The sequence below is a fragment of the Centrocercus urophasianus genome, unplaced genomic scaffold (assembly GCF_019232065.1).
Source record: "Centrocercus urophasianus isolate 14NV4802_14NV808 unplaced genomic scaffold, USGS_Curo_1.0 seq_13, whole genome shotgun sequence".
NCBI classification, from domain to species: domain Eukaryota; kingdom Metazoa; phylum Chordata; class Aves; order Galliformes; family Phasianidae; genus Centrocercus; species Centrocercus urophasianus.
The window spans coordinates 44942157-44965794 of NW_024884475.1; the positions used below are offsets into that span (position 1 = coordinate 44942157).

Below are 23638 nucleotides of genomic sequence, written 5' to 3' on the forward strand. Positions count from 1 at the left end.
CCTGCCTCTACTTGGGACTGGCTAGGCATCAGTCAGCAGGTGGTGAGCAACTGAACGTGCATTATTTGTTTTGTAAATACATGTTATATTCTTAACATAATTATTATTGTTCTTTCTTTTCTGTCTTAGTAAATAGTTTTCACCTCAATTTGAAAGTTCTATTTTGTTGGCTTTTTTTTTTTTTTTTTTTTTTTTTTTTTGGTTTTTGTTTCGCCACCACCCCCAATTCTCTCCCTCATCTCACAGGGACAGCGATAGAGCAAATGACTGTGTAGAGCTTGGCTACTGCCACAACATACCCAAATACTGGAACTGCTGGAAACATTAACCATGCTCTACTTTATTCAGATGCCTTCACACTTATTCCTTGAATAAGGTATACATGTCTAAAAGCTTTTATAATCATAAGAAACACGCCAGAAAAATAACATTGCACAGCAATGGTAAGAATAAGAGGACATTTCCAAGAACAATTCAGTGGGGGAAAACAATTTAGATTCTTGAAGATACTTTCAGGTGTAAGCATTCATGAGTTAAATGTAACTCACTGTTAACACTGAATTCAAACACCTTCCTTGAAATCAAGCAAATACACATGCTTGATTAAATTCCAATTTTAACTAGGTAGAAAACACCTACTGAACAAGTTTTGGGGGCTTCTTTGTCTTTTTTTTTTTTTTTTAATGCAATGAAGTGTCAGTTTCGATCCACAACCAAACCTTTGTACAGTTTTAAAGATTAACCATGGTAAACCTACATAATATAGCAGAGCCGTTCGGTGAAGTCTAACCTATGATGTAACGATCTTAAAAGCAGAAATGAGAAAATAAATTTCATAGGCCAAGATATGGAAACAAATAAAAGTGATCCTTACACACATGGTTATAAAAATGCAGAAGAATAAGCATCTGACAGTTACTGCTTCAGATTAAAGGTAACTACTGTTTACTTTGCATGGAAACTTAGGCTCACCTATAACACCTCTTCCATGAAAACTAAAGAGTAAATGTTTCCAAACTGGCAACTATTGGGATAGCAAATACTTATTCACTTAAGAATTGCCTTCACGTTGTATTGAACTATTAAACTACAAGAACAGAACTACAGAAAACAGCCTTACCTTTAACCAAGCAAGCAGAATCAAAAGACAGACTAAGAACAGAGTAACATATCTAAGGGAATTCATTCCAGTCTTTCTCACAAGAACAGAGGACACAGATACAGAAACATGGTTTTACAATCAACTGTCTTCTAGAATGTAAGAAGTGCTACCCTGTTGTCTCTTCACTGTGTATAGCACCAGAGCCCTTGTGAGTATTAATACCTGCAAGCCATCTTTAGGAATTCAAGGTGAAAGCAAAAGTAAACATGGATGTTAATCTCGGTTGACTCTAAGGCAATTTATTTTAAGGCACTTCAAGCTTTTGAACTGAGATAAGAACAGTTAACAGAAGGCATATTAAAGCACATTTTTCCCCCAAACAAATACTTGTAGGGATGTGTGTAAGATCCATAAGCAACTGACATTTTTACCATCAATTCTCACAGATTTTAACATTGCCTCAGGTTGTCAAAATTATAAATAAAGTGCTGATCAGGAAAACATTAAAAGATTAAGTTGCAAAATAACAGATTCACATTCATAGTCAGTGGTCACAAACGTTATTTTTACTTCTAAGGTAAAATAAAAAAAATAGTCAAAGCTAAAACACGAATCCTTCTCCTTTCATATTTAGATATGACAAAATATTTGTTTTGAATCGATTTGCTCCAAAAACTATACAATTCAATACACCAGGAATACACATTTTTAACTTGGCTGAAGAACTGAACTAAAGAAACAGTGTAAGTTAGAAGTAGACTGGAGGGCGGATGTGAAATCTGTTCTTAGTCACTTATCTCCTTTCAGCAGCAGCATTTCTAGTTGTATGCTAGTGATTCACACTGCACTGGTCCAACATATCTGCACTGTTAAGACTACAGTCTGCACACTGTCCAAGTACCAGGAATTAGATGGAGAGATATTTTTATTTTGGAGGTAGTAGACAAGAAAAACCATCATGAGGCAGCCCAAGACTTTAATCTTTGGTCATTTAACTGGACACACATGTTCAACATATATACATATATATTTGTGTGTGTATATATATGTACACACATACGAGGTAGCAATGTTACAGACGTCACTTGCCTGGGTGAGAAATGAAAGGAACAGAACCAAATGGATCCTCAGGAGGACTTTTCTGTGGAGCAGAATGTAGCTCCACATTCTTATCTGAAGTTGTTCTCCTGTCCACCAGCCTGTCTGTAAAAAATAAAATGAAACAGAACAAAAAATAAAATAAAATAAAAATGGCAGGTCTTACTCCAATGTAATGATATCTACTCTTTGGGGTGAGTGAGCTACTACATAGTGTTGATTATTTTCCTGTAGGTTTTAAAGATACTGCTCATACTTCTTGAGCATTCTGGAATACTGATCTGCACAGATCCTTTTTTAATACCTTTTGTCTAAGCAAAATCAACATGTATTTCTAATGGAATGGTTTACAGAAAGGTCTTAAAAGCAGCCTATGTGCTCTATATCAGAAATTACAACTAGTCATCAGCACTTGAGGTTTTTAAACCAGAACCACTGTGCTAATCTAAAAAGCAAAACCATTCATTTAATCCAAGTTTTGAGTAGCCTTTGCCACAAAGAAAAAGTTAACAGTCACAGCAGAATTGCTGGGAATACTTTCTATTAAAGATATAAACTGTAATAATTTGAAACAGATAGAGTGTAACTATACAGAGAAATGCAGTATTTGTTTTATATGGTTTTCAACTCTGGGGTATTCATTTTTCATCTTACTAAAAGTTTCAGCTTAAGGTTTTTAACAATGCAAAAATTAGAACCACTAGGAATGGAAAACGGTTTTTCTGCCTAAGCTCTTGTCTTATAGCAAGGTCACATTGAGCTCCAGACTGCCAGCCCAGCCACCACACTGCATCTCAGGAGGATCCAGGAAGTCTCATCATCATCTCCCAACATCACAGGGACAAGGTTTGCCATCCTCAGCTACAGTGCCATAGTCTCAGCACAAGGTGCAGCATCTTGGTCTCCCCCCCTTTCACAGCAGACAGCTGTTCTTCCAAACAATTTGTAGCAGGTCCTTCTTGTCAACTTGCAGCTTTTGAAATGCAGCTGAACTGTGCTTAAGTAGCATATCAAGTTCCTTGCACGTATGCTATTCAGCCCTTCCATACAGGACACAAGAGGCTTTCTTAAGATAATCACCAGGGCTAGGACAGCAAAGCTTATCTACTTCAGACAGATGCATATTAACTCTGTGTACAAAGTACATGAGTTCTGAAATTATATGACAGTTTTCCACAGACAAGTGTTCTCTTCACATAAAAGCACCCATGGTTTCAGTTGTTTTATTCTTATCTACACTTACATGCTCAAAGAAATAAGAAGCAGGAGCTGTTGCATCACAGGCAATCTCTACTTTAAATTTAAACCCATCTGAGAAACTTCTGGTGGGGAGATAAAGTAGTGATGCAGTCATGTAGAATAAAAATACAAGTTAAGATGCATAGAAGACTAGCTTGAATAGCTTCTGGGTGTACCCAATCTTCAGCTTGCACCTTTATAAATGCAGGCTTCTATTATTCCCAGTTTCTGCCTTAGAGGAGAATGAGCTGAGTGCTGAACCAATCTGCAGGCAGTCAAAACCTAGAAGGACTTCTAAGCATGCAATAACTTGAACTGCTAATGCTGCCTCATAGGACTACAGAAATCTCAATCCTCAGCAGATGATAGTATCTTCCTACTTGAGCAACACAAGGGAAAACAAAATGAATTGAAATGCTAAGCATGCAAGAACAAATAGGAAGAGATAACTAGGGTTTCATCACCTCCATGGAACCTAGACGTATACATTGCTGAATAAGTTTCTGTGGGAAATAAAGTTTAAGAAGTGTCAATTCAAAGCTAAAGCTATTGAAAAAGAAGTCATTTTGTCCATCTGAAGCACAAGTGTGCTTTGCTCATTTTGTATCTCATATAAGATTCATTTCCTTTTATCAAACATTGTTTTGGAGACAACAGCCAGCCATGCTTTCTCCAATTCCAACCAAGCAGAAGCAAAGGACTGCCCATTGGCATTACTGTACTTCACATGCAGCATCCTGGAAGCAGTGACTCAAGACTCATTTCTCAGTGAATGCAGTGAATCCAAGTGCAGCTGAGACTGCAGATACAACAGAGACCTATCAGGTACTAAATGGCACAGATAACCTTTCATGCCAAGTCTATCATTTAAGCCCATGAACAAGAGGTATAGCTGTGCATAACTTTTTACAACAACCATCATCTTTGTACTTTGGAAATCTTCCTGAAGTCTGAACAAGGCATTCTGTTCTAAGAGCTAGCTCTTTTCCATGGATAAAATCATCACAGCAATACCCATCAGTAAGCACACTAAGACATTATACTACTATATATATGAAATCATATAGCCAAGTTAGCTCGACAAAAATTTGTCATATCATGATACTCTAACAAGGGCCATGCACATTTAATTATTCATGCATTAGTGTCAGAAGCAATAGATTTTAAAGTATTTTCAAATCATGAGTAACGCATCAGCTCAACAACACAAAGAAGCTTTCGGAAGCAGAAAAAAAGGGTGAGCATGTTGAATGCCATACTCAGCACTATGTAACACAGCAAAAAGACAGACTTGTGTAACACCATACAGGAGTTCTACAGCACAGGACAGCCACTGGGTTCAGTCACAATACAATTTCTTTAACAAACCCGAATCTTCAATTCTCCTTCTTCCAGAGGGCAAAATGATTCATGGTAAACTCAAGAATTGAAGAAAAAGCACTTGGCAGTAAAACAGCAACTTTCTCTCATAAGAGAGAGCCTACATATAAAGAGAACCAAGCATTGATCCTTGAGATATATCAGAGGAAACTGCAGAAAGCATTACAGAGGGAAAGACACCATTATCTTTAATTGTAATCAAACCTCCCAGCTTCTCATTACTCCACGTAAATTTGAGCAAGTACAAGTAGGCAGAATATTTCCCTTTTAGATGCAGAAGAGGCAGTCACATTGCAACACAACTATTAAGATCTTCCTGTAACAGCAAACAAGTGAAAGGTCCTTGAAACCTCTGCTGTATGTATCCATGTGTACACAAACACACAGATTGACTGGACCTCTTAACTGAAATCAAGCCCAAGAAAAGCTGCAATCACATCTCATCTGATGCATAAACAAGCCTGCCACCTAGTGCACTGCTGCTCAGGTTGATAATATTCACTGTACTGTGGTCAGTATCTAATTCAGCATTTTGGCACATACAAATTGGGCCGAGTTGTTATGTACTCACTGCAGTGACCAGTTGTGGCTGTTTGGCAAGCAGCAACTGTCAGAGCTTCCATACAACATTATCACCATCTCAGTAACCCTCTGCTTGGTGTTTGCTTGCTTTTGTGTCAAGTTTTCTTAGTGCAATCTTAACACAATGTCAGAAGTCTTAAAAATCAAGTACACAGAACAAAATACAAATAACATAGGTGCCAAAGACCATTAGGGAACTTTTTCATTATGCACCCTTACAGGAAGCTTATAAGAGAAGAAAAAAAGGAAAAAATCTCACTTCTAAAGCCATAAATCAAGTAACATTTTATTGTTGTAGAATGTGCCATTAAAATTTGGAAAAAAAGATCACACTGTGCCAAACAGAACCATGAAGCTTGGTTATTTTACTTTCTTATCTAGCACCTTTTATTTCCCCAGCTTGCTAAAAAAGCAGCCTTTTCAGATACTCCAGGCAAGAGCATTTCTTATGAAGTATCTTCCAGCTTATTCATAAAGCCACTTCAAGTATACCCTTGGTTAGTACATTCTTCTCTACTCAAATCTGTTTATAAGGCATGGCTTTGCCAAACCAAATCCATGGAATTTGACACAACGACAGTCAGCAATCCAACAGCCAGATCAGGATTCAAGAAATGACTAACTGTACTTTTTGATTCAAGCTCATTTGCTCCAGATTGAAGACTGAGTTGTTAGAAAAGTTCTCAAAGGCTTCCACTGGAAAGAGCAAGCCTGAGATATTCAATTCCATTATCAGGAAAAATTCCAATTTTGAAACTTAGATTTTCAAAGAACGTTCACTCTTCAGCCAGTACATTACCTATTCTCCCCAAATGCTAGCAAAGAAGAGTCAGTTTATTGTGGAATGAGTATAAGCTACATTTGCATCTCCAAAATGGAAGTTTTATGAGATCAGCACAAGATAGAAGTGGAAACCATCAGCTACCATCAGACACTGACAAAAGTAACACCAAATGACATTCCTCAAGGATGAACAGGTCACATGCATTTCTTGATCAGCTATAACCATCCAGTAACCCATGAAGAAAAAGACATCTGAAAACATCATTTCTTTCCCTCAATTACTTAAAATTTAGCTTTACTGTGTTCTTAAATTGCAGTAAACTTACTGAGAGTCAGTCAAGTACACACAATATATATATATATTTTTTTCTTTTTTGACACTGACACATCTTGTAAGTCTTGCAAACGACAGAGCTAGCTTTCAGGAAAAGCGTCTAACAAACGTGTTAAGCAATTAAAAAAGTAATTCAAGTAAAAACCATTGAGATAACTGACTTCAAGAGAAAAGAGTTTATTCAACTAACGCCATATCAGAACAATAAAGCAGCCCTTACATGTAGCCACTCATCAAAAAGGACATTACAAAACATTAACATAATGTAATAGATCATTTTTCTTTCAGGCATTTTCAAAGGACGTATCAGACCCACAAAATCTTCTGTTCTGGTGTGCAAGAAAAAAGCTGAAGAGGAACGAAGCAAGCAGCCAAATACCTCTGCTAGTCAGAGCTTTTTAACAATCAAGGTGACATAAGCAGGATTTAAAAGCCAAGATAGAGCCATTTCTGCAGTACTTCAGCCAGTAGCTACCAGTTTTAGACAGTCTCATCTTATTGCACACATTTTCAGAAAGGGAAATGAAAGGAGCCAGGCCCAACTCTGCCCTCAAATGCTCAGAAAGAATTCTGTACAAGACTGTATGGCCCTTCAGTAAAACAGGTGATGGTACTGCTGAGACCTTATTTACTGTGAAGCAAAATAAGCCTTCAAGTGTCCCTTACTTGATCTTAGCAGGTCAAATTCTCTGTCCAGCAGCTCCTCCTCTGTCAACTTGGAAAAATTGTCCTCTCCAAATGGGTTCCAGCCTGACATATCAGGTGGGTTATTGATGCTCTGCTTTGGGTAACTGGTAATTGCCTCAGCATCAATAATGCCTGACCTGTAAAGTCAGTCCACAGAAAGAAAATAGAAAGGAACATTACAGGATTGTCTATCAGGATAAAAATTGATAATATGCTTTGTTATGTCAAAATATTGCATACAGGTAACACATATGTATTAACAGCTTAACCAGAACATATCTGAAAATAAAGTGAATCGCTAAGAACATGTGGATTGATTGCATTATTTCTGCATGTAACCCTTGTACATTTCAGTAGTTAATTAATCATAGCCAAAGCACAGCAAACTTTGTCAAGATGCAAGATGAAAACCTGTAATTCAGTGTTCATTTCTATACTTACACAGCAGTCCTTTTTTCTTTTTTTTTTTTTTTTTAAGGAAAAAAAAACCTAGTAAGTATATTCAAAGTTTAATCTTCTCTTTGCTAAGATGCTAGAAAACCTCCAATCAGATGAATTTTCCCTTTTAAGCAAGTTTTGGCAAATTAGCTCTATCACTTCTCTCTCCTTACAAGGATCATTCTTAAGCACTGCCAACTGTTGCTAACTCTTTGGTCACTGACTTATAGCTAAGCAGTGGGATACAGATCTTTAGTCTTGCATAACAAGATGATCACTTACTTTTCAGACTGTAATTATTTCTTTAAAAAATTATTTGTAATAACATCCAGTAACAGATTAGATCAGAGAACAGGTGTTAAGTCTCAGATATGGACACAAACATGCAGAAAAACTTTGCTATGTATTATGCTACCTAATCGGTTCCATGAAGCCAAATCTGTCACATTGATATTCTGTATCAATAAAGCCAGTAGGGGCAAAAATACTTTGCTTTTCATCTTTCATCATGCTGCGAAGTAACTATGAATGACAGCAGCACCTGAAATGTGCAAATCTGAAAAAACACCTGTCAACAAAGGCTGCACCACAGACTGCAGGGATGGAAGAAGTACAAAGAGCTTCTCTTTCAAATGTAGCAATAGCAGTATTTATGAGCTTACGTAGCTAACACTAACTTTGGTCAAAACATCAGTGAAACTATCAGTGAAACTAAAAGACAATTTTTTTTTTGCCTTTTTTTAAAATGCTGCTTTGCTCTCATTCCACGTACTATTTACGGTGAGAATACATGAAGAAGTCATTTTCCACCACACTTTTATTAAGAAATGATAAATGCATGGGCTTCTGCAATCACTGAAATTAAGATACGTTCCACTACAGAATACAAGACAGACTACTGGTAATGGATGGAAGAGTTACAATTTTGATCAATTTGGTAGGAGCTCTAAACCCCATCTTAAAACTATATCCTACAAACTGGATTAAAGAGCAAAAAGTGGTAAAAATTACCGTCTGTTGAGTGTCATACTCATTACTTCATTAAGTATGTGCTGCTGACCACTGAAAGCAAGGTGGTTAGCAGTCTGTTTCTTGGAAGAAGTCCATGAACAAGAAAAAAAACAGAAGTTCTTTAAAAAGTTTGATTAGGCTCATCTATCGATGAGTTGCATCCTGCCCTCCTCCCTCATGCATGCTTAAAATATCCATTACCACTAACTATTTATTAGTTTTAGCAATACTTGACGATTGAAGCAATTAACTTCCTAGGAAAGGATTTGCTCGTGCCTCTTACAGTTATCAACAGAAAGCAGATAGTAACCCTCGGTACATTTGTGTCAGAATACTTGCCTGTTTGCAGTATAGGGAGAATCTGCCACTGTTCCAGCATGTACTGGAAGTGATGTAGAATAGGAGATTAAGGCTGGCGAGAAGTCTTGTAGAGAAGGGACATATTCAGGAGATTGCACCTGTTGTGATCGTTGCTGTTGCTGAGCAAGCATCTGCTGCTGTATAAGAGCCTGCTGATATTGCTGCACCTAAATAAGAAGTCAGCACATTATTAACATTCAGATGAGTAAACCTGAAGCTCTTATGCTAAGTAACAGCACTGGCCTCACAGACAGATTCATTAAAACAGCCATATACCAGAAAAGATTGGTAGCTTAATCTAAAGAGAGAAAGTCTCTCCAACTTCTGAACAACTCCTGCTATATAATTTTCTTGTTTTAACTGTAACTATTATATATGTGTAAATTTCCATTACACTGCAGCAGCATCACAAAGGGCATACAAGAATATTTATATTCTTCTGAAACCACTAATAACTAGATGTTGAAAGACTTCTCCATTTTAAGCGAGAACAGCCCAAATGCTCTTCAATGCAGTTTTAAAACCCTGAAAATAAAGTAACTAGCAGAAAATTCCACTTTCTATCATGCATTCCAGTGTGAAACTATACATCGGAAGGACTTCTCTGGGCTACTTAGGTTTGTAAACACTACGTATAACCGTGGTTGAATTGCATCATTCAAGAACATTACTTCCTTGTGACAATTAATCTGGGTTCTCCCTTTTTCTTTCTTTCTGAAGTACTGAAATGGTCTACAAGTGCCAACTGTATTTTGTTGGTTTAATACTACTTGAAGACTCAAATTCTGCATGATTTCCTCAGCAAATGCTGCAGAATACAGCTACATACATACATAACAGTGCCTGTGAAAGTAGTTACTGCCTACTTGTACTTAAATGTTTTAACTAATTAGACATCCTGGGCTTGAAGTAGAAGTTTGATGCCACAGTGGTTTTATCACTTTGCAGAATAACTTACATTAGCTGCAGTGGTCATTATTGGAAACTAAGCATTAAGTATATTTCCAATTAGTACTTTACTGATCAAAGTTTAGATTATATTGCATTTCATACTGATGTAACAGATAAGCTTTCTCAACAGAGTTTGGATGAACTATTTTTTTTCCTCTCTAGTGAGTACAACTTTAGATATTTACCAAGTCCATAGCTCATTATAACTACTCACAAACTTGTGTTGCTGCAACTTCACATCTTACAATCATAGGACATATTTGAAGACTATCAGTGACATTCCACTGTTGACATACCATAGCAGGATACTGAGATTGGGAAGGTTGCTGCTGGTACACAGACTGCATCAACAGTTGCTGCTGGATCACCTGCTGGTGCACTGCTTGTTGATACTGTATTCAAAAAGAAAAAAATAGAAATCTTGAAATCATGATTCCCCCATTTAGCATACACAAATATTTAGACTCAGAGGGTCTACCTACACCAGCTCCTACAAGCATACTATTGTCAGCTAGATCATTCTGAATGTTTCTCTGGAGCATGCTTACACAGACAAAACCTTTATTTGAGTCACGAAGAGCTGACTAAAAGCAAGCAGAAATTCTGGGTCAAGAAACAAAAGCAGGACAGCACAAAGAAAACAACTTCCTCGTGTAAGTACTGTAATGCCTAGGCAAGAGAAATGTGCAAAGCTAAAACGAAGGGCAAGAACTACAATCCCTCTCCCTCTCTCCTACCATAGAGAAACTAGATCATACTGTTTAGCAAATGATTCGAAATACTAACATACACAACATACTGCTCTTTAAGAAACGTATTTTAAATATGTGACTTGTACCTGCTGAATGTAAGCCTCCTGAATTGTAGGTTGTTTTTGCTGGTGATGTAAGTGGTGTAACTGCTGTAGTCTCCAGTCCCCCTGCTGCAGCTGCTGGAGAACTCTGTTCTGCTGTGGATGGTGCTGATTGGTCCCTTGGGACAGCAACATTTCTTGGCCATTTCCAGGTCTTGGGGTTCCTGTAATATTAAGACAATACTACTCACATGCCAATTTCTAAACTTCAACTATCCACTTACCCTGGCAGTTGGCATTTAGTATTTCAAGGCAAACAGCTTATAGTCCCCTTTCAAGTCTGACATCTTGCAAGCTAAGTTTACTGTATATTTCACCTTCTGTGAAGATAAGTGCAGGCTTATCAACCCATAGTGTCTACTTACAAGACATGAGAAGCTTCCTTTGCTCTCAATACAGAGGAAGCTGGTTTCAAGAGTTCTGCTTTACTAGCAATTCACTTTTATCTTCAGTGTCTCAAACAATACATCTATTCTGACTCAAAACTGGGACATAACATTTTTGTCTATATCCTTATTAAAATAAGGTGACAAATTCATCTTTCAGTAAAAAAATGCGGTGCAGACTAAGTGCTTTTGGATTTTGCATACTTGGAAGCCAAGTAAATAAAATATCCAAACAAGTCTCTTGCAGTACATGTTTAAGTACTGATTACTGCCTCTGAAAGCATTCTTAAAAACTATTCTCTTACATGTGTAATTCCTCAGATTGCCGTGTTGTGCCATTCAGTTGTTTTTGCAGCCTTTTAATTGAGCAGTTACTAGCATAAATCAATGTCTTGCATGGCTACTACTTGCACAGTTAGAGTCACCCAGAAGTGAGAAAGATTTGGGGCTTTTTTTTTTTTTTTTTTAAACAAAGTAGCATCTACTTAGTTTTAAGTTTCAAAGGTTATCCTTAAAAGATTAAGGAGGAAAAGAAACCTGGAATGATTGTTTCATTTGCTTCATTCAAACCTCAGACACCGGTACGTTACCTTTTTGCCCACGATTACCAAATACACCAGGAACTTGGACTTTGACTGGTGTTGCTGAACTCTGGATCGTCAGAACGCTTGAAGCAGCAGTGCTTGAATTGGCCTTTGGTCTTTGTCGTGGTGCAATTGAGGTTTCTGTTGGTCCAGTAGGATCTGTTATTCTGAAACAATATTTCCATCGACAAGACTTCATTAAAAGTAACTGCTGTGTATTCAAAATAATTGTCATCTCTTTACAGTTCACTTGCATCTTAAACATACACAGTTTACTTCTGAGCTCAATTCATATACCTCAAGATTTGTTTCCTGCGATTCTTTTCACCACAGTCAAAAGAGAGATGACTGCTGCAGAAGACTTTCAGAAAGCTCCTTCTAGAAGGAGCTGTGCAACAGCCTGGTTCACCATGAGAATAAAGCACTAGATTAAATTTCTGTGCAAGTTTTCCTTGAATGAAAAATTACCTGGAAAACTCAAAGCAGCCGTTCTGCAACTAGAGATATAGTTATTTCTCACATGCACACAGAGTAAGACTTTTCTTAATCTTATGAGTTAATTCATTTCTGCTTTCATAAGAGATTTAACATCTAGCAGTTCTATTACTCACAAGCCTCCCTAAATATTTGTGTCTTTCAGTAGTACGTTAGCACTGTATCATGTCCCTCCCAGATAAGGAAGATATTCAAAAAGGGACTTTGGAGCTTTAATCCCACTGTGTCCAGTTACAGTATTGGTATCTTTAAAAATTGTCTAACTGCTTGAAAACACAAATTCACCAGCTAAGTTCCAGTACCTAACACTTCATACCAGTTCTTAGCAAATTATATTTAAACGTTTTCTACCTCTGCATCTTACATAGTCAGAAAAACTTAAGTAGGAAAATCAATGGCTGTTTTCCAGCAGTGCCTAGTAGGTGAAGTTGAAAACATTATACCATTAATACTCTATGCCTTCCCTCAACTGTATGTCATCAAGTGACAGTAGGGCCAACAAAACCAAACACTACCTTAAAACAACATAGATATATCCGTACAGCTCAAACACGGCTTAGATGAGCCCAAATGTTAGTTTCTATTTGCAGTAGGCTAATAAAGTTGCAGCTGAGCTGATCATTATGGCTAAAAATTTTAGTAATTAAGCCACATATTGGTAGATTCAGAACTAGAACAATTTTCAGTACTAAGGAATATTAGGATCTCAGTTTTTCTTCAGTGGACTCTCAAAACAATTGAAAAAAATTGATCTCAGACTTGAAGCACTTAGAAACGTAGCTTATCTACTCTAATGAACTATTTGGGTGATTTTTTTTAATGAAAAAAAGTTTCAGACAAACGTGCAATTTAATAATACTAAAAAAAAAAAAAAAAAAGCCACATCATCTACTCACCTTGCTTTTATTTGGCTTTTTCTAGCAGCTGCCTCACTAGCTGTCATAGGCTCAGGAAGAGTTGAAGGGACAGGAGAATTCTTGGGAAAAAAAGAAGTGCAGAAATTAAAAGCACAAGCTCCTGAAAAAATCATTACAAATCCAAAAGAAATAATTGAGTTAAAATCCTTCACGCTGCAAGGCTTCGTGCAGAACCTGGTCACAGGGCTGTAGATTGAAAGTGTTTTTACTGAACACTATTTCTATTTTCTGTTACTTATTACAGAAGTACAAAATGAAAGCACTGCTGGCCTGACTCACTACTATGTCAGCTACTTCAGTTAATTCACGCACTACCAACAATGAGGTAACACACTTCCTTCATACGATTTCTGTTAACTGTAGAGAATAAAGATTCATTTTACCTTTGAGTTTAAGGATTAAAACTAAGCTAAAAAACAGAATGAAATAGTTTTTTTAGTCTATTCAGCTCTTCCAATTCAATGCAAAATCCATAAAACAACACAGCATCCAAGCTCCTTTACTAATTTCTTACCACATATCACAACCAAATCATGCATATATTCACTGACATAAATGCACACATCTTCTAACACTAGCCCTTATTTCTCTAAACAGAGACACTGTCACTAGAAGTCATTAGAAGCCAGTTTACCTCTCTCAGCTCTCATACTGTGTTTGAATTACATGAAATTTATTGCCCACAACACTAACTGGACATAACCCCACCTCAGAGACAGTAAGCACGCACTAAGATGCAGGGCTCAACAACAGTAAGCTTGTCTTCAATGTTCTACCTTCTCCCTTCCTCTTCAACACGAGCAAGGTCAAGTTTGCCTCTTCCACTCTCAGCGCTCAAGGAAAATACTGGCACGTAAAGCAATCAGAAGCCCCTTCCTTGCTTGCACCAGCTGTCATCATTGTATTACAAGGCTTCAAGTTTTCATCCATTCAGCTCTTGTAAAGCCAAACCTTATCCTGGTCTACTAGCAGCACTGAGCAAGGGAAAGGTCAGACTACTCCATTTTACAAAACCTTCAGGATCAGCAATGAGGGCACCCCTCTAAGCATTCCATTGGCTAAAGGGATGGAATAGATGTGATCAGGCTCTGCTCTCCTCAAAACAGTCACTCCCTAATTTTCATGCTATATCTCAGCCAGTTTTAACACAGTTCTTGCCCTTTGCAGAAGTAACTACTTATCTTCATCCTTTTGCAGTTCTCATCTGCCTCTTCAAAGCTTAAAGAACCTCTCAATATAATTTATGAATTAACTGCTTTTCACCTAAGCTGCATTTAATCAAGGAAAATGGCAATTATGGGGGAAAGAGAGAGGGAAAAGATGACCTCATGTAAGCATAATCTTTACACACACTAAAGAAAGCAAATCTAATCCTGGTCACAAACATTTATAACCTAAGGTTATCAATTTTTTCTTCCTTTTTCCTTAGGAAAAGGAATCCAAAAAGCAGATATAGCCAAGTCACTTGAACAAGTTGATAGTACTCATACAGCCTGCAACCTAGTAAATACTCAGTGGTATGTTTTACCACTTAAAATATACCAGTGGTATATTTTAATATAAAAGAGATACACCACCTAACAACATATTTTAAAATAGCAAAGATACAAAAGCTTTCAAAACACTTGAAATTTTGCCTTTCACTACAAAATGGGATCCAGTTTTTTTCTTCTTTTCCTTAGTATGCTTAGCATGCTAACCTATGCCAAGTTTCCCAAAAATAACATTCACTCTTTAATGAGTACCTTCTTCTATGGGACCAAGGATCAACAGTAATACATTTCAAAGGGATCTTGATAAATTCACTCATCTAACTCTGAAAGCACAGTTTATTTTAGATGACATTTGTTTCAAAATTAATTTTGCCATTTTGACTTTTTCTAATGCCTTAATGCCTATCTTGGGAATCCCCTTATAACGCTGAACATTATTGATGTGTCCTGGAATTCTGTGACATAACAGCTTGGTCAATGAATTAGGTCATCTTTGAGGGAAGGTTCAGAACTTCAAAGAGAGTTCAGCCTCTCATGCAAAGCAAAGGCACAAAAGTCAGCTAACTAACTTACTATTTCAATTGACTTTCAGTTCATTGCAGTCCTTTCCAGCATATTGCTATAACTGACAAAGATGATTAAAAAGAAAAAAAATACTTTATCTAGAGAACACCCTTGACACTTCATACTAGTAAGATAAAGTTTTCTACATGCTAAGTTCTACAGTATTTGTTATTAATTATACTAGATCTAAGAGACATGTATGGATTAGAAGCACAAGTCAGATATTGACTGGTGTCACATAAATGCCGTTTATGAAGTTATGCCCCCAAAATGCAAGTGTTTTATTTGGACAGTAAACAGAATCAACAGGAAATGTATTTTGCTTCACATTCTAAACTTTGGAACAAGGCTTAAGAAACTGAAAACTTTTTTCTCAGCTGAGTTGGCTGACTTTTATCAATGCTACCTATGAAAACCCCTGAAAGCACAGTAAAAAAAAAAAAAAGACTACTTACATTAATATTGGACACTGGACAATCCTTTTTGGCAAGTTTAAAGGCAAAGTAAGATACCTGAAAAATATCAGGTCTCTGTTCTTGATCTGGTTCAAGCATATATCCTGTGAAAATTGATAATATCAAATTGTCACTGTTTGACAGCAGAAAGCCTACTGATGCAGTGTGCTAGCAACAAGAACACATTCATTCAACTAACTTCACCAACAAAGCTTACTCCAAAAAGAATGATTACGTTCTTTTTTAATGCTTTTTGTAAAGTCAAATATTTTCCAGGGTCAAATACGATTGACAAGGATGCATGCTGTTTTAATGTTTTGAATATCAGCTGCAGAAAGAATAGATAACAGAAGTACTAACTTCAAATAAACAACAATAACATGAATAGCATTAGAATTCTCTAGGGTTATGCAAGATCCAAGCCAGTATGCCCCATCTATCCAAGTCACTCATCTACAACAACAGCATTGTTTGCGTTTCATTTTATTTACAAGGCCCGAGAATTGCTGTGCTGCCCAATACTCACTTATCAAGCAGTGTATACTGTGAGTGTATCGGGAATTGTCCGGAATAGTAAAACTTCCATCGCAAATAGCAACTTGACTTTCTCCAAAGGGGAGTGAAAAGAAACAAAGCTTATACAGCAAACAGCCAAGTGCCTGTAAAAACAAATACAGGCCCCATAAAAGGATGAGAGCACATAAAAGGATGTGATTCTTTACACAATAAAGAAGCACCAATAAGAAACTAATTGCATCCTAGCTACAGCTGATGCTTACAGTGTTATGTAGCAGCTGCATTATGAACCAGGGTTGATGTGACAAGCTGATATACAATGCAGCTCTAAAAAGGCCTTCTTTCCCACTGACTTGTGTGTTAGACAACAAGCAACCAAATCTAGAGCCTAACCTAAGGGCTACATTCACATTCTGGCAGGGGATCGCTCAGGGATACCACTAGTGTTTTTGCTGAATTTAGTCTTCATTTACTTCACTGTAATGGCTCTTTAAGCACATTGTCTAACAAAAACACATTTCCTTGTTGTGCTGTGAGCAAATTTCTACGAGAAATCATTGGTGACATTCAGGCAGCAATCTGAGCCAACAAAATGGAAAGAGTCTATTTTATCTTTCCCTTAACAGGCTCATCACATATTGTATTCTATTTATTTACATGAGACTTAACTACCACAGATACCATTACTATACTCTGAATTATATACTTGCATTGTATATTTCCACATTAAATTAGTTTTTCAGTTGGTCTACATTACTTCTAGCTAGCTTCTTTATCTCTTAATTAGTTCCATATTTCACAGTATCTGATTTTTTGCTTACCCAAATATCTGCCTTGGTAGTAATTGATTTCCCTCCATAAAGATTAACCATTTCAGGAGCTCTGTACGATAGTGTTGTATACCTAAACGCACATAATTGCAGGAGAACAGATGAAAAGCATGCCTCAGAATCAAAAGAGCCTTTTCTTGCATCTGCCACACACATGCCATTCACAGAAACAGGTGCCTAATACACACCAAAAATGGTCTTACACAAGTAATTTACTGTGTTTACAAAATCACAGAAGGCTTGGAATAGTAACATAACATTTACTGTCCTGAATGACAATTTCAAGTCAGATAAAATGTGCTCTTCACATTAGCTCCCCTGTACTGTGCTTCAGTAACAAAGAGTTGCCCTGCTGTAACACTGCAGTAAGCAGTTATCGCAAAGATTCTGAGCCCTAAAAGGGTCGTCTTCATCTTACACTGAAACATGCAGTACAGAGTATGATCATCACATACAATACTCCCATCACATGGGATATTATATGATTCTATGCTTTAAAAAAAAAAAAAAAAAAACAGTTTGACAAAATCATTGCAAAACCAGCAAAGTACTCTGTAGAGACAGAAGAACACATACATGTATCATTTGGTCACTTGAGAACAAGTAATCTGTGTTTATTTCTCCGCAGCAGATGGCCTGAAGTGAATCAAACTAAACATGTTCTCAGGAGTGTGTTTGCAATGAAGTTAAAACAATTTTGTGACCAGTCTTAGGAGGAAGGACACAGCATTCTATAACTAAGACTGTAAGTAAGTTCATACGAATGCTAATTTATAGCACCTCTTTTTCTCCCTCAGACTTTCATAGCTAGCCATATTAACACAGAAGTTAAATTTTAACTCCTAAAATAGCCAGCAGCCAGGCATACATTTATCACCCATTTCATTTCAAAGTCACACGCTTTTTCAAGTTTTATTCTATGCGAGTCTGTTTTGCAAAAATAGCATGTAAATAAATAGAAAAAGTAACATTCATAGACTGTAAAAAAAAAAAATAAAAAATGGAACTATATTCACATCAACTTGAATTTCTTCACCTTGAACAGTTACACTAAAATCCTTAACAGTAAGGTAAGCATACACTACTCAGAGGTCTTCATCTAATACATCATAACGCTCAGCTGTCTCACAGCACAACCATTGGTTATTGAGGCCACTTAAATGTGAACTTACTTTTTAATTTCTTCTTCAACCACATTAACACCATCTTTTTGAGGATTAAGGAATTTGTTTGTAGCACTGCCAAAATCACAGAGAACATAATTTCCACTGTCATTTAGCAATATATTCTCCACCTTGAAAGGAAGTTAACACAAACAGCAATGTTAGATTAAAATAACAGCACTGATTTCCAATGTAGCTGTTACTATGCATTCTTGCTCTCACACGCAAATGAGGAAGTTACCACAGCATTCAGTGCTTCTTTAACTACAGGTCAGCCTTAGTGAAATAGCTCCTGCACTTCCAATCATTTTTGAGTGCACCACTGACTTTTACTCAGGTGTTTCTAGGTTTCAGGTTCATACCTTTAAATCTCGGTGAACTATAGGAGTTTTGCACTGATGCAGCCGAGCAACAGCTTCACAGGTATCACAAAATATTCTCATTACTTCTGACTCTGTAAAGCCCGTCTGCAGGCGCTGATTCATCTGATTCACAACTTGCCCAGCTGAAGAAGCAGAAAAGAATTTTATTTTACCTTCTAGTAATTCTCATTATGTATAGAAGTATAAATTTTTTCTCACACACAAATAGCCCACAACATGCAATTTAGCTTTCTCATGTCACCAATTAAAAAAAAAACAACAAAACAACAAAAACCAAGCCATCCAAGCTGTTTCCAAACTTTCACTGGTATGATCCTAGGCAGAAAGGTTACTGTCTCAAACAAAAACATCGCCAACTGAAACTCTTCTATCAAAGAGGCAGGCAGGAAGAATCATCCATCACACAAACATGCTCCCCCAGAAGTGCCTCCTGCATTTAGAACCACAGCCAAAATGCTGTCAGCCAACAGAGTTCAAAGTAACTCATAATCTAGACATTTCTTTCTGAGAGACTAAGAAAAAAAAAAAAAAAAGGGCATAATCCACTCTTAAAGACCTTACATAACCCTTTCACAGTTTCCTTTTTAAGATCAGGAAGCATTATTTCCCTATTTCTTGAAGTTATTTCACAAGGTCATACTTGTCTCTTCCTATCATAATGCTCACAGATCCATGGGGTCTTGGAGAGTGCCTCTCCTAAACACAGAAGCTTTCAACAAGAGAACACCATCCAGTCATCTGATGGTTTACATTCTTGTGGCTTCAAAATAATACTGGTAAAACTCAAATCTAGAAGCAAAGTGTAGAAATGAGTCTGAACAAAAGCTCCACATGCCAATAAGCTATCCACGACACCAAGTTCAGAACAATCCAACCCAGTTAGTTATGTAAGCTGAACACCAAGGAACCAGCTCCCATGAACTAAAGTAGTAGAGGTATTTTTCCAGTATTTGCTATTGTAAGTAAGAAAAGAGAACTGCTGATACAGTCTCAAGAATTCCCATACAGAGGGCAGAAACATTCACTCTGACAAATCACAGACAAGTTTATTCTAGTAGGTATGTGTGGTGGGGAGTTAGGGAAGTCAGTTACAATATGGTTTCACAAATTGTTTGAAATAGCTACATTATGAAACAGGACACACAACTATTATTTTCATGCCCAGAATCACAAATATTAATTATATTATGCTCACTTAAAACAAGTCACCCGTCAGGTTAAAATTAAAGAATCTTTGCTATAATGATCAAAAACAAAAAATAGGAGAGGCAGAGCAGTTGCCAAAAGTATTTTGATAGGAAAGGTTGGAAAACATTAGCTATATGTTTAATCAAATAGTAGAGCAGAACTATTTCAATTTCTACTTGAAGTAATTTCCCTACTCCTAATTATACTTAACTAAGCTACATGAAATTGACATCTGCATTTTCTCAGGCTTCAGAAACTCAATGCCTAACTACCAACACAAGCTAAAACAAATGGATTCCAGCTACACAGGCTTTCTGAATTAAAGGGACTCTACCAGGTAAAAATCCCAGGTGATCAAAACATACATTTCCATCCCATTTCCTCTGGAACCAGAAGAGCCATCTCTTACCTCGACAATACTCCATGAGAATGAGGACCTCCCAAACGTTGTCACTTACACTGTTAACAGCACAATCCAAATAGCTTACAATATTCTTGTGCCCAGATAACTCTTTCTGAAAAAGAAAATACACATTACATTTTAGCATAGAAAGGTTTTAACAAATAAGTGCAAGTGGTTTTCATTAAAACCACTTATGACTTCAAAGTGAGCCCTGGTCCCATACACACTAAACTTTACAAAATACTCAAAACTGAAGGCAAGTTCATCACTGACTGCAAAGGCAGAGACTGCCATATACCAAACTCAACACATCTACAATTCAATCAAGAACATTTATGGTATTTGTTCAACAGTGCAAACATCCTCATTACTGCATTCAGAAACATTATTATGTAGTAATAATACATACAATAGTCTTAATACATAGGGGAGAGAGAGGGAAGAATCATGCTACTAATGTCCATTTTAAGGGAAATTCCCAATTTCAATACTAAAAACGAAGAAATACCTATGCTGAAGAATACTGTCTGGATAATAACAAAAACCCTACAACCATACACAGCTGGAAGCAAGTCACAACATTTACACCCTGAACTACTATCAAGTTAAAAACAAGCAATCAAAGATGTCCCTAAGAAAAAAAGACAACAACAAAATCCACACCAACTTTTAAGAGCCATTTCGCAAGTTGCAATTAAGCAAATTCATATTTCACGTCTGACAATACCGGTGTTGTCTGCAGTGCTGTTTCCACCCATTTATAGTTAACATAAAAGAACTGCTTATAATAGATGATTAAGCAGGTGCTTCTATGATTATAACATATTTAAACTAGAAGCATACGGAAATGGAGATAAATTACCTTCGCAGTATCTACTAGAAGGTAATATAACTGATTTTCTCGTGCCCTGACATCATAAACCCAAGCACATCCAATAAAGCCTTCTGCTTTCTCAATTTCCTAGTCAGCAGCTTAGAAACAATAGAACCTGTGATTATGTCATTGAGTTCAAAGTTCTGAGCTACACCCATATCTGTTACCTCCATATTGGATAGCAACTGCAAGAACGTGCTTCTGCCTAGCGGAGGTCACACTGCTTGTGTAAGAACAGGCAGTTAACAGAACTGCGGCCAGCAGAGGGCTCTAGAACTCGTTATCACTAAAGAAATGGAAAAGACCTCTTTTTTTTTTATTTGGGAAGCAAAATTACTGATCAAATTATTGACTGCAAAATCGTATTTTCCTTATAATTGCTTTAGAAATTAATCACACACTAACTCTATGCTCAGTATGAGCTTATGTAAGGTACCACTGCACAAAAAAGTGAAAAGATGGTCAAGAAGGGATTGTCATTAGAGGACATTTGATACATGCATACTATAAACAAACACATTCTCTCGTTACAATTAATTCATTTCTTACCATAATAGTAATTTCTCTCTTGCATACATTGAGATCTGGGACATTATTAACATACATTCGTTTGAGTGCACAACGTATCCCACCATGGGTACGTACCAGAAACACAGTTGAGAAGCCACCTGGAGAAAAAAAACACGACAATTACAAGGCAATGAAGCTATCTGAGTTATTCTCTTTTTCTAAGACAATGAAAAAGGAAGTGTGTGCCAGTCATGGAGTGAGAAGTTAAAAACACAGACAAAATTACTAAGGTTTGACATCTGAGTCCATTTCTCCTGCATTAAGCATTCTTGACAAAAGCATAAGTATCTTGGAATTATGCTGCAGCATTAAATAAAAATATCTGCAAAGCACTTCCATATTCAAATAAATGCAGAAGCTAGTATGAACTCTATGCATTCAGGTATCAAACCCACGATGTTTTCAGTCACCCAAAAACCTGAATAAAGCAGAGATATCCTCCCTATCTTCACAGTTTCTAAATCCTCCAGAACTTGAAGTTTAGCATTCATTTCTTATACCTACCTTTTAAAGTACAAAAAATAAAATAGTAAGATGTACAATAAGTAACTGAATATCTTTCATGACGTTTATGTCACCCATCTCAGCACAGACTGAAGATGAGAAGATTCACCCTGAATCACTTTGCTACAAGCAAAGTAGGGCTTTTTTAATTATTAAATTATTTAAATACTTGTTAAATGTGCAGATAAGAATTAAGTGTGTTCCCCCAACCAGTACAATCAGGAGCCATCTTCTCGGTTCAACCACACGAACCACAAGGCATATACTTAAGCCCACCTCCAAGCTTCTCATTATCACTTTTCTTCTCCCTCTTTACTGGTAGAAACATGCAAACAGTAATTACTCACTAAAGCTGAGTGATACAGTCTACTCAGAAAACACTCCTAAATGTTCAGGCAGCAAGCCAAGGGGAAAAAAATTTAAAACCCATACTCTTCTATCTGTTTTCAGTTCATCTGAACTGCTGGTCAAGACTTCCAGCAGACTGCATTCACATCGCTTGGAGGTCCACAAAGAGCTTTCCCACAGCTTAAAGAACTCTGCCCCAGGGCAGTCCATGCTTTCCTTATTTAACTGCTGTTTGATGGTAAGCCAACTATTGCCATACGAACTCAACTCATGCAAAAACTAAGCTATACAATCAGGACAGAAATACGTGAAGTAAAGGATTTACTCTGATAATCAGGTAGCCCACTGGAATGCATGAAGTACCTCAAGTTTCACAATATAATCTGCAACCAGCATTTATCAAGCATAACGTGCCTCATCTGATACAGGCCTCATGTGCTTGAACTGATGTGCACGTTAGAATTTACAGTTGAAGGAAGTTGTGTTAGGATGCCTTCTTTAGGAAAAAACACTTGAAAATTAATTGCATCATCCATCATAGCAGGGATATTACAATGCCAAAAGAGAGTTGGTGCCAGTTTCAACACAGCAACCTAAATTCTACAAACTTGCTACACTTCAGCTAGAGCCGATTTACACAGGGTACTCCCAGCACACTGACAGGTGCTCATGAGTTACTCCAGTTTTAAAAGCCAGACCCTGATGGGGCTGAAGCAATTCCACAGGGAATGCCATCAGCTTTGAGGATAAAATAATATGGCAATGCATAATGCAGATACTGGAAGATTTTAGCAGCATCCTCTCAAAAAAGACTCCTACATAAAGCACAAATACTTGAGCAACAATATAAAAAACATAAAGCACAACATTCAACTCCTACATAAAGCAGAACATTCTAACTATTGGAAGACAATCACTTCTTGTCTTTTTAACCAGCTTTACAGTCTTTTAAAATCAGCTTTGTAGTCTTAATATTCTGTGTCTAGCAGCAGGACAAGGCCAAAATGCTGAATTTCAAATTTCTTTGGCACCTGCTTTCATGCAACCAGATCAGTCATAACTGGGTAGAAAGAGTAGTGAAAAAGTCTCATACAAGGGTTCTTCTTGCCATTAGGTGGCAATATTAACTAATACTTAAACTCTGAAG

The 23638-nt window shown here is 36.9% G+C and overlaps 1 protein-coding gene across 3 annotated transcripts in view; it reads right to left on the minus strand.

Moving 5' to 3' along the window:
* Window positions 1-23638, minus strand: part of BMP2K (BMP2 inducible kinase) — a 55443-nt gene that overhangs the window by 12409 nt on the left and 19396 nt on the right. For 2 of the 3 annotated variants that reach the window (XM_042812918.1, XM_042812917.1), the window contains exons 2-15: window positions 21619-21737; window positions 20202-20307; window positions 18584-18726; window positions 18231-18352; window positions 17050-17131; window positions 16239-16371; window positions 15713-15816; window positions 13180-13259; window positions 11795-11955; window positions 10804-10982; window positions 10262-10357; window positions 8994-9181; window positions 7185-7342; window positions 2192-2305 (exon numbers count right to left, since the gene is read on the minus strand). In XM_042812918.1, coding sequence (XP_042668852.1) covers window positions 2192-2305; window positions 7185-7342; window positions 8994-9181; window positions 10262-10357; window positions 10804-10982; window positions 11795-11955; window positions 13180-13259; window positions 15713-15816; window positions 16239-16371; window positions 17050-17131; window positions 18231-18352; window positions 18584-18726; window positions 20202-20307; window positions 21619-21737 — 1785 coding nt within the window. The remainder of the gene's footprint in view (window positions 1-2191; window positions 2306-7184; window positions 7343-8993; window positions 9182-10261; window positions 10358-10803; window positions 10983-11794; window positions 11956-13179; window positions 13260-15712; window positions 15817-16238; window positions 16372-17049; window positions 17132-18230; window positions 18353-18583; window positions 18727-20201; window positions 20308-21618; window positions 21738-23638) is intronic. The other variant, XM_042812919.1, reaches the window with a different exon arrangement.